General features: G+C 51.1%; 1 protein-coding gene across 1 annotated transcript; it reads right to left on the minus strand.

Moving 5' to 3' along the window:
- Positions 1-541: 541 nt before the first annotated feature.
- Positions 542-11,511, minus strand: BPIFA3 (BPI fold containing family A member 3; the record flags this gene model as incomplete). Its single annotated transcript, XM_081291461.1, has 7 exons — positions 542-703; positions 1,161-1,268; positions 1,640-1,724; positions 2,668-2,817; positions 3,566-3,673; positions 5,418-5,565; positions 11,388-11,511. 7 exons carry the CDS (start codon positions 11,509-11,511, stop codon positions 542-544), a joined length of 885 nt encoding a protein of 294 aa, XP_081147587.1.
- Positions 11,512-11,807: the final 296 nt, after the last annotated feature.

Genomic DNA, 11,807 nt, shown 5'->3' on the forward strand with positions numbered 1-11,807 from the left:
GCAAGATTTTAATTACCATTTTGCAGATGATGAGGACCAAGAGGCAGAATGCGGTTTCCCAAACAGAGTTGGTGAGTCCTGAGACCAGGATCTTCCACTCATTTAACCCTGAATCTGTACTGAGCTCACGACGTGGGGTGCTGGGGACTCACTGGTCACCGTGTCCTGAGGGGTCTATACCTCAAGGAACTCCTCGGGAGGCTGAATTAAATCTGAAGTCAGGTGTCTTTGGCACCAGTGTGTCTACATTTCCACTCTGTCACCCTTTCTCCATAATCAACTCTTTGGATCCCAGTGACCACCGCATAGTAGGTGCTCAATAAATATGGAGTGAGAGAATGAGGTGGGAGATCTCAGACCCTCCTGGCATTGAGGAGCAAAGTCACAGATGACCACAAAAGACAGGGCCAGAGTGTTTTCTCTGGTGTTTCTGTGCCTGTGATCAAGTCTGTCTGTTTCCCAGGGCCACACAGAGGGGACCTGTGCACCCTTCAGAGCTAGTTTATTGTGGAAGAGGACAGGAGGTGCATAAGGCCTGGGGTCAAGTTTCTAGGGGCAGCAGAAGCCCCATGCTGAGGGAGACTTGAGTCCCACAAGGTGGAATCTCTTTGCAGTCAATGGCAGGCAGCTGGAGGACCCTGGAGACGGGTGACTGGAGCTTGCCTGGACTCAGGTTGGACAAGTTGGTGAGCAGTTGCTTATTCTGTAAGGAGAGGGGACAGACTCAGTCGCCAGGTGACCCCAGGCCCACACTGCAGGGAACTTCCCTCCCCCAAGGCTGACCAAAGGCTGGGGCCAGGAAAGTTTGTGTCACTCTTTCCAAATGACACCTGATCGTTCACTTCTCGTCCTCTACTTAGGAGCCTGGGCCTCCTCTAGGACAAGGGCTGAAACTGGCCACCTTCCACAGGACAAGGGGGTCCTCAGGCCTGGGGTGGAGCCTGTGTTCCCTCCTGGATTGGGGGAGCTCTTGGGAGGATCTAGAATCTGTGGTGTCCTGGGTTTGGGTGACTGGGCAGGGTTTCTTGGTAGGGGATCCCCCCTACAGTCCAATTCTCTTGGGGACCATAATGGCCATCATATTAGGTTTTCCTCAGCAGATGCAGACACCCTCAGCAGGCCTCTCGGGGGTCCCGGGGCCGGGGTCCTTCTTTCAATACTTGCCAATTCTGAGCAATCCTCCCGGGATGGACCAAGTGGTCAACCACGAGGCCTTTCAACAGTTTCACATCCAGCTGCCTGAGGATCTCACCAGTCAGAGGACACACCTGGGCCACCAGCAGAGAGAAGGGTCAGGCCAGGGGCTGGGGAAGGAACATTGGGGGTCCTGTGGAGTGTCACCTGCACTGGTTTCCAGCCAGAACCATGGCAAATGAGGCTCCATGGGGCCCATCTATGCTTTGAACCCCCAGGTCTTATGACAGCTCTGTGAGGTAGGGACTGTCCCCTTGCTGGACGGGGACACTGGGGCCCAGGAGGCCCTGTTCCTTGCCCAAGGATGCTCTGGCTAAACTGAACATTTCATTGGGATTTTTCAGTTTTAGAGTCCAAGGTTCAGAATGCTCTGCTCAGTTGCTCCCGTATCTGTCTGACTCTCAGACTCGGGAGGCCCAGGGGCAAATATGTTTCTCAGACTCACCTGACTTTCTACCAGGTGCGGGATAATTTTTTCCAGGTTCTCTTTGAGGCTGTGCAGAAAATGTTTCATCCTGGGTGGGATGGCCCTAGAAAGAGAGGGAGACACCAGAACAGATCAGATCAATCTGGCAGCACCCACGCCAGCTGCTATGTGGTGAGGACACTTTACAGACTTTCAATCCTCTCTGGTCCTATGTAAGAACTATTATTGTCAGCAATAGCCCAAGGGGAACTCAGAGAGGCTATGTGACTTGCCTAAGGTCACACAGCAGGAAAGTGCAAATTCTGTTAGAACCATATCAGTAGAGCACCCAGAGTTCCTGGTCTTTCTCCACACTGTCCTCTTTGGAATGCCTGGCATAATCTAGATATTCAGTGAAGAAAGGAGCAGAAATTCATTGAGTTCTTAATTGTTCAGCTTTCTGGAATTTCAAAGATAAATCATCCCACATCTTGCCCTCAGGGGACAGTCTGTTGAGAATGGAAGACTTCTGCATTGAGCTTCATGAAGCTCTAATTTTTGGCATCTTTGCCCTGTGCCCGTGGGTACTAGGCATGGTACCTGGAACATTATGGATTCTTGAGCAATATATATGAATGAAAGAGTGATTGTGGTGGGGGTGCTTTAGAGAAGACAGGAAAGGCCTTTGAGGCTGCAGGGTCGGCATGTGCAAAGGCACGGTGGTATGAAGATGTGTGGTGTGTTGTGGAGGAGCAGGGCCTTTTGAGAGCCTGGAGGGTGGGGGGATGCAGAATCAGGCAGGGGCGAGGACAGGTGGGGCTTGAGTGAGTCTGGGAGTTTGCTCTCCATCCCGAGGGTGGTGGAGAGCCACGGCAGGTTTTGGAGCACCGGCTGGGCTTCTGATCAGATTTCAGGGTTACAAAGTTCCTCCTGGTGAAGGGGGCAGAGGAGGCGAGGAACCAGTCTGGACCAGTGGGAGGCAGAGCCTGCTTTGAGGGGGTGGCCGAGGCGTCACTGCACAGGGACTTAGGAGGAGGCGGGGAAGGGAGGCTGCAGCTGGGCCTCACTCGGTGAGGACTGTCGTGTGGAGGCTGCCGGGCTCCACGAGGCACTCGCCCATCACCAGGTCCCTCCGGCCGAACTGGTCTTTCTGTAGCCAGAATTCCACAGCGAGGCTCATGTGCTCGTGAGTCTTCATGATGTTGTTGTTGAAGGGCCTGAGGGCAGGAGAGAAGGGGCAGGGGACGGGGGCAGGGGACAGGGGGCAGGAGACAGGGCAAGGGTGTTGGGGGAGCTGGAGCAGCCCGCAGGCGCTCTCTTTGTTGGCGAAGGCAGGCACTGTCTGCTGCCAGCGCTTCCCCTGTCCCCTCCCAGTCCTTCCACCAAACCCCAGTTAAATCCTGGGGTCAGCGATCAAGAGGAAATTGGCTCTTAGCCAGTGACTTCTGCCCCTTGTGTTGGTGCTGGGGACACACCCAGGGCCTCAGCACGCTGGACACGGCTTCCCCAGGGAGCTACGCTCCCAGTGACTGCCCTGAGCAGACCAGTGTAGGAGCCTTTGCAATTCAAAGTTGCAAAAGTCCATCTCCATTTTAAAACCCTTTCCCACTTAGCTTGGGCCTCCCTTTCCCCGGGGCAGTGGGTGTTACAGGAGGATGGCGAGGGAGGAAGAGGTGGCAACGGAGCGGCCCTCCCTTCTCATTCACCAACCCAGTGGTGAACTCACGTAGGTTTAAATGAGCAGATGACCTGCCTCCACTGATTATCATTTCAGTGGAAAAAAACTAAGGCTCAGAGTGATGGGGTGACTCGCCCAAAGTCACACAGTAAGTGTGTTCAGAAGCTGGATTGGAATTCACATCAGAACCATCTGGATTTCCTAGGCTGCCCATTCCCTGTCCTCCCAGCTCCCAGGTCCCAGTGAGGAGGACCAGCACCTGGCAGGTGCCATTCTGGAGCACTCACAGTCTCAAATCGATGTCGAATTCAAGCGAGATGTTTGCTGAGAACCACTCTTTATGGAAATGTATCTGGATCCCACCACAGTCCAGCTGAACGTTGGTGATGTTGATGCTGCAACCGTCAAGAGCAAGATCCTGAGGGTGAGGCCCCCGAACAGGCAGAGCCCTGTCCTGTCTGCCCGGGTTCAAAGTCAGCTCCTGTCATAGACACTCTGAGGGCCGGAGCCGGTGCGGGGGCCCTGTTCCCAGGGCGCCCTGAGCAGCCCCGTAAGGGTTAGGTTGGGGCGACCCCGGGCACAGCTGCAGTGCAAGACCCTGGTTCTGTTCTTGGACGGCTCTCTTGGAAGATGGTCCCACCACTCTGCCTGGGAGCCGGAACCGTGGGGGCTCCCTTTCACTTCCCTCCAACCCTCGCCCCACATTCCACCCACCCTAATCACGTTGGCTGTTTCCGCAAAATACGTCCTGAGTTTGGCTACTCGTGTTGCTCTCACAGGCTAGTTCACCTCCTCCAAGAGGCTTCTGTTCCTCCCTGGGCTCCCCTCCACCATCTTGGCCCCTCTGAGGACTGTTCTCCACGAGGAGTTGAAGGGGGCCTCATGCTCCCACTAACCAAGGCTTCTCGCTGCTCTTGGAACAAAGTTCTAACTCCACCTCGGACCCCAAGACCTGTGGGGACTGGCCCTCCCGGTCCCACAGCCTCCTCTCCTCCACCCACACGGGACGCTCTCGAGCACCCCAGTCTCTTTCTACCTCATGGCCTCTGCAGCTACTGCCTGCTCTGCCACGTCCGTCCCCATGTCCCCAACTCCCCTTCTCCATTCAGGTTTCTGTTCAAGGGCTTCAGAACAGTCTCCTGGGTCCGTCCCCTCGAGTGCCTCTCGCCCTGCTCTATGAGTCTTCATAATGTGACTGTCTACCTGATATTAGTGATTTACGTTTAGTAGCCTGTGTCACTAACAAGGATGCAAGACCCCAAACAGCGGTGACCACACATCTGGTCTGTAGATGCTTTCCCAGAACTCGGCCCAAGTCCCGGGACGTAGTAGCTGCCCAGTGAACCAGTATAGCATCAGTTAAAGGAATGAATGAAGGGAGGGGATCGTGGTCACCTGTACCATACGGAGGCCCTGCTGGTAACTGTTGGTGCCCATTAAAATGGAGAGAGTTAGTCAGAGGGAAGGGGCTGGAGGGCAGAGCCAACTGCCCAGTGGTATTGCTGGTGAGCAGCCCTGAGATGTGGGAAAGGTGGAGCCCGCTTCTTGGGCTGGGGGTGGGGGGGGGTTGCCTATGGGTGTGAGCGGACAGGCTCCAGTTCTGCAAGGTGAACTTTAGCGACTACGGACTGTGTATCAGCCGCGTGCACCAGAGCAGTGAAACGCAGGCTTTGCAGAAGCTCCCAACGTGTCCTGGGGCAGGGACAATTATGGTTCCCATTTTACTGATTCAAAGCTGAAGCTCAGAGCAGGCAAATGCTTTGCCCAGAGCCACACAGCTGTCAAGCAGTGGAGGGGGGACTCAAAGGCCTGACCTAGAGCTGACCTCCTTGGACAGCCCAGGTGGTTGCCCAGGCTGGCCCTGGGTCCCCGTTTTATAGATGGGTCCAGAAGGGCCAGGCAACTTCCCCAAGGTTGGTGACAGAGCCAGGATTTAAATGCAGACACTTTAACCCCGAGCTGCTCTGCCACCTCCCCAAACAGTCCCTTGCATTGGGTCCCCATCTGTCCTTGTCCTGGGCTTCGGCCTGCTGCCTTCTCTTCTGTCCCTCTCACAGGCCTGCCACCACGTCCTCGCGTCTGCCCCCTGACCCAGAGCTCCATAACGAGTCCCAAGGCCGCGTGGGCCTCGGGCCTCACCTGATCTGCTGCTGCTGGATGTTCATGCCGCCGATCAGCCAGCCCACCATCCCGGGGGCCATCCTCCCCGAGACGTTCAGACTGTCCAAGAGGTGGATGTTCTGGATTCGGTCCTCTGCCTTGTGATTCATGAGGCCCTGGGCAATAACTGGAAAAGGACAAGGACCAGTGACATTGCACAGTGTTGTGGAAGAGAGTGGGGCTGGGGGTCAGGAGGCCTGGGCCGCAGGCTGGGGCGGCCTCTTCCTCTGAGTGGCTGGTCCAGGCCACCCACATTCCCTATCTGTGAAGTTACGCTTTTCAAGATCGAGGTGAGACCCAAAGTCAGACGCTGCGGGGGTCCAGCGGGTGTGGGCCTTGCGGAGGAGACTTTCCGGGTGACGGCCGGAGCTCACCGCAGGACACGCCATCACCCACAGGCTCCACCCACCACCGGGTCCCATGGGGAGAACCCTGGGTCACCACAGAGCAGCAGCTGTCCCCACCCCCTCCTCTAGGGCCAGCTCCAGGGGTCCTTCCAGGACCCCTCTGTCAGAGATCTGGGTTCAAATCCTGGCTCTGTCACTTCCCTGAGTCTTGGTTTGCTTGTCTTGTGATAAATGAAGGAAAAACCTCGGCCTCCCAGGGTCCTGGTGAGGAGGACAGAGACCCTCACCCGCCCCTGGCCCAGCAAGTATTCACTGAGCATCTCCTGGGTGTGGGGCCCTGAGCTGGGCACCAGGGACACAAACCAGTTTTCTGTCCAGTCGGAGAGACACACTAACAAACAGTTTCAAGGAGAGTGCGGCTGTAGGGAAGCCTGCCCTCTCAGCAGTGCTTATTGACGGCCAGTGGCTGTCAGCCCAGTCTCCCTCCTCCCCTCCCCTCCCCTCCCTCCTCCCCTCCCTCCCTCCCTTCCTTCCTTCCTTCCTTCTTTCCTTCCCTCCCGATCCGTCCATCCACCTACTAACCTACCTAGCATCCTGTTCATCCCCCCTCCTCCCACTTATCCGGCCGTCCATCCATCCTGTCCTTCCATCTCAGTCCTGATTCGATTCGGACACACTCTCCAATTTCTGATCCAGATATTGATTATCTGGGTCACCATCACGTGACATTCACCCTTAGGTTCAAACTGGCATGTGACCCAGACTCACCTGAGGTCTCACAGCCCCGTCCAGGAGGAGGGGTCCGCTCTCCTTCTCCTGTTGGAGAGGAGAAGCAGCCCACGGCTCCCATGGCCACTGGCCACCATTTTCTACCACGCTGGGAACCAGCCTGGGGATGAGACCACTCGCAGAGCTGAGGAGGGGGCAGGATCCAACCAGACGGAGGAAGCTCTGGGCCGCTGGTCCAGCCCAGCCTGGAGCTTGTCCCACCTGAACTTGAGTTTTGTGAAATAACTTTCTTTTTTTTTTTCACTGTTTACACCAGCTGCTGTTCCCAGCTACATCCCTGACAGGGACCCTGGAAGGTGAGGACAGTGAGCCACAGGTTCACGCTGGAGAAGCACGTTGCACACACTCTCCTCAGGCCTCAAGAACAGCCTTGCACACCAGCATTCTAACCACACCCATCGTACACATGAGGACGCCCGGACCCACAAACACACACCAGTATATTTGATGGCCTAAGAGAAACAGAGACCTTTATAGCAAGTCATAAAATGCCCAGTTTTGATGAGGGGAAATGAGAGCATCCATAATCCAAGAAATCCTAAGATTTTTTTTTGTATCAGGGATTGAACCCAGGGGCACCTACCCACTGAGCCACATCCCCGGCCCATCTGTTTTTTGTTTTTTATTTTAAGACAGGGTTTCACTAAGTTGCTCACTAAGTTATGGAGTCTGGCTTTGAACTCGCCATCCTCCTGCCTTGGCCTCCTGAGCTTCTGGGATTACAGGCGTGTGCCTTCGCACACAGCAAGGAATTTCTGAAGGAATAGAAACAATGATTTAATTTCTCATTTCACAAAAGCTTCTTGCCCACATGGTTGTATGGAAGAGTTCAAACAATTTCTTTTTTCCGTTCAAATAAAGACAGAACATTTTAAAAAGAGAAAGACACCAAATTCATTCTACGAGGCTAGTATAACTTGTCTAGCCTCAAGGACAGTACAAAGAAAAAATTGCAAAATAGTTTTACATATGAAAAATGCACTTAAATCCTAATTAAAGACTGGGAAGGAGAAGGATGAGGAGGGGAAGAAGTTAAACAGGGAGCATCAGAACACGGGTAGGAGGAATTAATTCTGGCTTTCTATAGCCTAGTAAGATAAGTATGGGTTACAGCAATCTATATTTCAAAATACTAGAAAAGTATGAAGATTCCCAACATATAGAAATTATAAATCATTGAGGAGATGGGAAGTGTTTATTACCCTGATTTTATCATTACACTATATATATATAGCATTATTGTACTATGCCCTATAACTGTGTACAAATACATATGTCAGTCAAACATTTTAATAAATGGATTTCTACTCTAAAGAAAAAGAAAAAAAATTTTTGCTAAAATCCTAAAAATCCTATTAGGCAATAAAATCTAACTGTACTTTGTAATTTATTTCAGAATGGCTGGGATGATTCAGCAGCAGAAAATTGATTAATGCAATTTACCATTTAATAGGTTAGAGGGAAAACTGATTAACTACCAGATGCAGAAAGACATTTGTTAAATATCAAGACTGACATGATTAAGAAAAATTCATAAAACTAGGAATTTAAGGCTGGGGTTGTGGCTCAGTGGTAGAGTGCTCGCCTTGCATGTGCGGTATCCTGGGTTCGATCCTCAGCACAACATAAAAATAAATAAGTGAAATAAAGGTATTGTGTCCAATTACAACTAAAAAATATTTAAACAAAAATTAGGAATTTAAGAAACTGTCTTAATGCAATAAAAATTTTATTCCAGCCGGGCGTGATGGTGCCCACCTGTAATCCCAGCGGCTTAGAAGGCTGAGGCAGGAGGATTGCGAGTTCAAAGCCAGCTTTAGTAACAGCAAAGCACTAAGCAACTCAGTGAGACCCTGTCTCTAAATAAAATATAAAATAGGGCTGGGGAGGCTCAGTCATTGACTGCCCCTGAGTTCAATCCCTGGTACCCCCACCCCAAAATTTTTATTCCAAAAACCTGCAGAAAATATCTTGCGGAGTGGAGAATTATAGATACATTCCCTTTTCTATAGAGGGCCCTGGCTACAACTCAAGATAAGAAAAAGGCATAGGAAAAATAAGGGACCATGTAAAAACAGATAAAATGGTTACTACTGATGACAAAATCTTCTGGAGAATCTAACCGAAAAAAATAAGACAAGCTGTTAGAACTATAAAAGGTCAACAAGGCTTTTGTAGATCAAGTTAATTTTCAAAACTCATCAGTTTCCCCCTCATCTTTACCAGCAACAACTAGAAAATAGAAAATTAGCATTTAATGTGTCAAGAAAAACTGCACATTCTCTAGGAATCAATTGATTAACTCATGCTCAAGACATTTACAGGACTTTAAAATTCTAGGATGGAATATAAAGTAAAATTTTAAAAAATTAAATGATATACTAAATTTGTGATTGAGTGGTCAGGATTCTTGTGTGGCAACATTTAATTCTAAGTTAACCAAAAAATTAAATGTAACTCCAATCAAATTTCCAGATAAACATTTTTATAGGAACTCAATGTGCTCATTTGGAAGAATAAAGTTCTATCAGCTAAACCGGCAGTACTTGAAGACTTATGTTATTGGTATAGAGATGAATGCACAGAAACAGCATAGAGGACACAGAAGGGAACTCTCACATTAGGGATTTGGTCTTAAGAGATGGGTGGGGAGTGCTGCCTCACTCTAGGCACAAAAAGGAACTGGTTGTCTACCTCATAACAGATGCACAGAGTGTCTGGATGGGTTAGCATCCCTAATCCAAAAGGTAAGACTATAAAGCTATAGAAAAACCCAATAGAGCTGGGCATGGTGGCATAAACCTATAATCTCAGCAGCTCAGGAGGCTGAGGCAGGAGGATTGAAAGTTGGAGGCCAGCCTCAACAACTTACTGAGGCCCTAAGAAACTCAATGAGACCCTGTCTCAAAAAAACAAAATGGGGCTGGGGATGTGGCTCAGTGGTTAAGTGTCCAATCGAGAGAGAGAGAGAGAGAGAGAGAGAGAGAGAGAAGAGAACCCAAGAGTAGAATATGACTGGAACAATGGAAGGTCCTAAGACTGTTCAAACACAAACCATAAGATGAGACACTGATGAGTTTGGAAATATTCCTGTTCAGGAAACAAAGTTAATTGATAACTGTTGAGGAGAAATACAGCCAATCCTCTATCCACGGGTTTCACATTCTCAGATCCACTCTCAGCTGTGGAATGAAAATATTTGAAAAAAAATGTGTCTGTATTCAACTAATTTTTCTTGTGGTTACTTCCTAAACAATAACAGCTACTTACATAGTAACTGCAACTGTTTACAATTGCCTGTGTACTCAAAATTATTTATAATATCTAGTTGACATTGTACTAGGTTTTATAAGTAATTGAGAGATGATTGGCAGCCCTCAGGAGGGGGCTGTGGGTGGGTTCTGTGACAGCACTACCCTGCTTTACATAGAGGACTGGAGTCTCTGCAGATGGTGCTACCTGCAGAGTCTAGTCCTGAAACTATACCCGGGGCACTGAGGGATTACTGTATCAACAATGGCTAAGTCTGATAAGGGAATAATGGCAAGAGGATATTAACATCTCAAAATTAAAGAGGATTAAGGAAAAGAGCAGGAAATAAAATAGAAAAAAGGATCAAAAGATAAGAACAGGGAATTCAAAAAAGTCAAGACAGTTGCCAGAATCATGCTGCAAACCTCCCACTCCTCAATAAAGCCAAGTTGAAACAATCGCCTCACTCACCAGACCAGCAGGTGTTAGCCAGAGGGCATTGCGCCCTGAAACCCGTCCTCCCCGTAGTGTGACAATATTTGGAGATGGGACTTTTCAGGAGGTAAATAAAGTTCAATGAGGTCGTAATGTTGACCCTCATGGGCTAGGACTGGGGATCTCATAAGAAGAGGGAGAGACGCCCTGCTCTGAAGGCTGAGTCAGGAGACATGAAGGTGGTAACCATCTGCACACCCTCAAGGGAGGGCGCACCCAAATCAACCCTTCCAGCACCTTGAACTTGGCCTTCCATTCTCTGGAACTGAGAAATAAATGTCTGCTTTCGAGCCCCTCTGCTCCGGGTCTGTGGACCTGGCAGACAGTTCCCCAACAGTGGGGAACGGGGAACAGGTTTGCTGTTTATTACTGGAGCAAAACGGTGTCGAGTGGCACAGCCGTTCTAGAAGATTCGGTCATCAGAATCCAGCCTACTTCTGCTTTAGGGTGCAGGCGTCTTCCTTCTGGGCCTCAGAGAGAAATTCTCCCGGGGTCTAACAGGGACTTGGACAAGGGTGTTCATCTCGGTGCAGTTGACAACAGTAGGAATTAGAGAAGCCTGAGTGTTCCCCCCTGGTGTGACCACCAGGTAAACTGAGATAGCGGAAATGGATGGACCTCTCTACGCCCGCTGAGGTCACATAGATGTCACCACCGCATTTGGAGTGGAACCGCAAAAACCAGAAGGAGCTACCTGTGGCCCAACGGATTACGTCAATCAAAACGCTGCCGGCAGGGGACGGGCATATTGGAACACAGACGCTCAACACACCGGGTGCCTGCCAAGGACACCAGGGGATGGCAGTAAGGCTAAGGGACAAAGGAGGAAGTACCAAAATAAAACAAGAGGGACCTTGGAGTGAGTGATTTCACGACCGGGGTGACATGCTATGAATTGACAAACGAATAGTTCAAACTCAATTTTCTATACTTGAGGTTGAGGGAAATAAAAAAGAAAAAATTAAGTGACCCGAGGTCCCGCCCACCCCCCACCCCACCCCTACCCCACCCCCACCCCACCCCTACCCCACCGTGGACGGCAGGCAGAGCCCAGGGCTGAGCTTACTTCTGGCCAGGGTGGACTTGCTGTCTATGCGGGCCGTGGCCAGGCCAGCCCAAGGCTGCTCCTGCAGCGCTAAGGCCCAGGCCAGCAACGCCAGGAGGACGAGGAGCCTCCAGAGTGGCCTCATCTTGGGTTCTAGGACCTGCAGGTGTCAAGAAGGGTCAGATGGGGCCTGGGAAGATGGCTGTGCGGGTGGCCACGTGGATGGATGGGCACATGGCTTTCTGTAGGAAGATGGCCCCAGAGCTGGCCCCCAGCATGCTGTGGGGAGGTGGAGAGTGGACTCGACAGCGGCCGGGCGGCTCACTCACATGGCAAGCGGGTGGAACGCTGGGGAGGCCGGGAGCCCCAGGGGGCTTGGTTGCCTGGAGACGCCCACCAGGGCCCACTGTTGGGTCATCTCTCCCAGACCCTGACCCAGGA

Source organism: Spermophilus citellus (genome assembly GCF_964194105.1).
Source record: "Spermophilus citellus genome assembly, chromosome: 4".
NCBI lineage: Eukaryota > Metazoa > Chordata > Mammalia > Rodentia > Sciuridae > Spermophilus > Spermophilus citellus.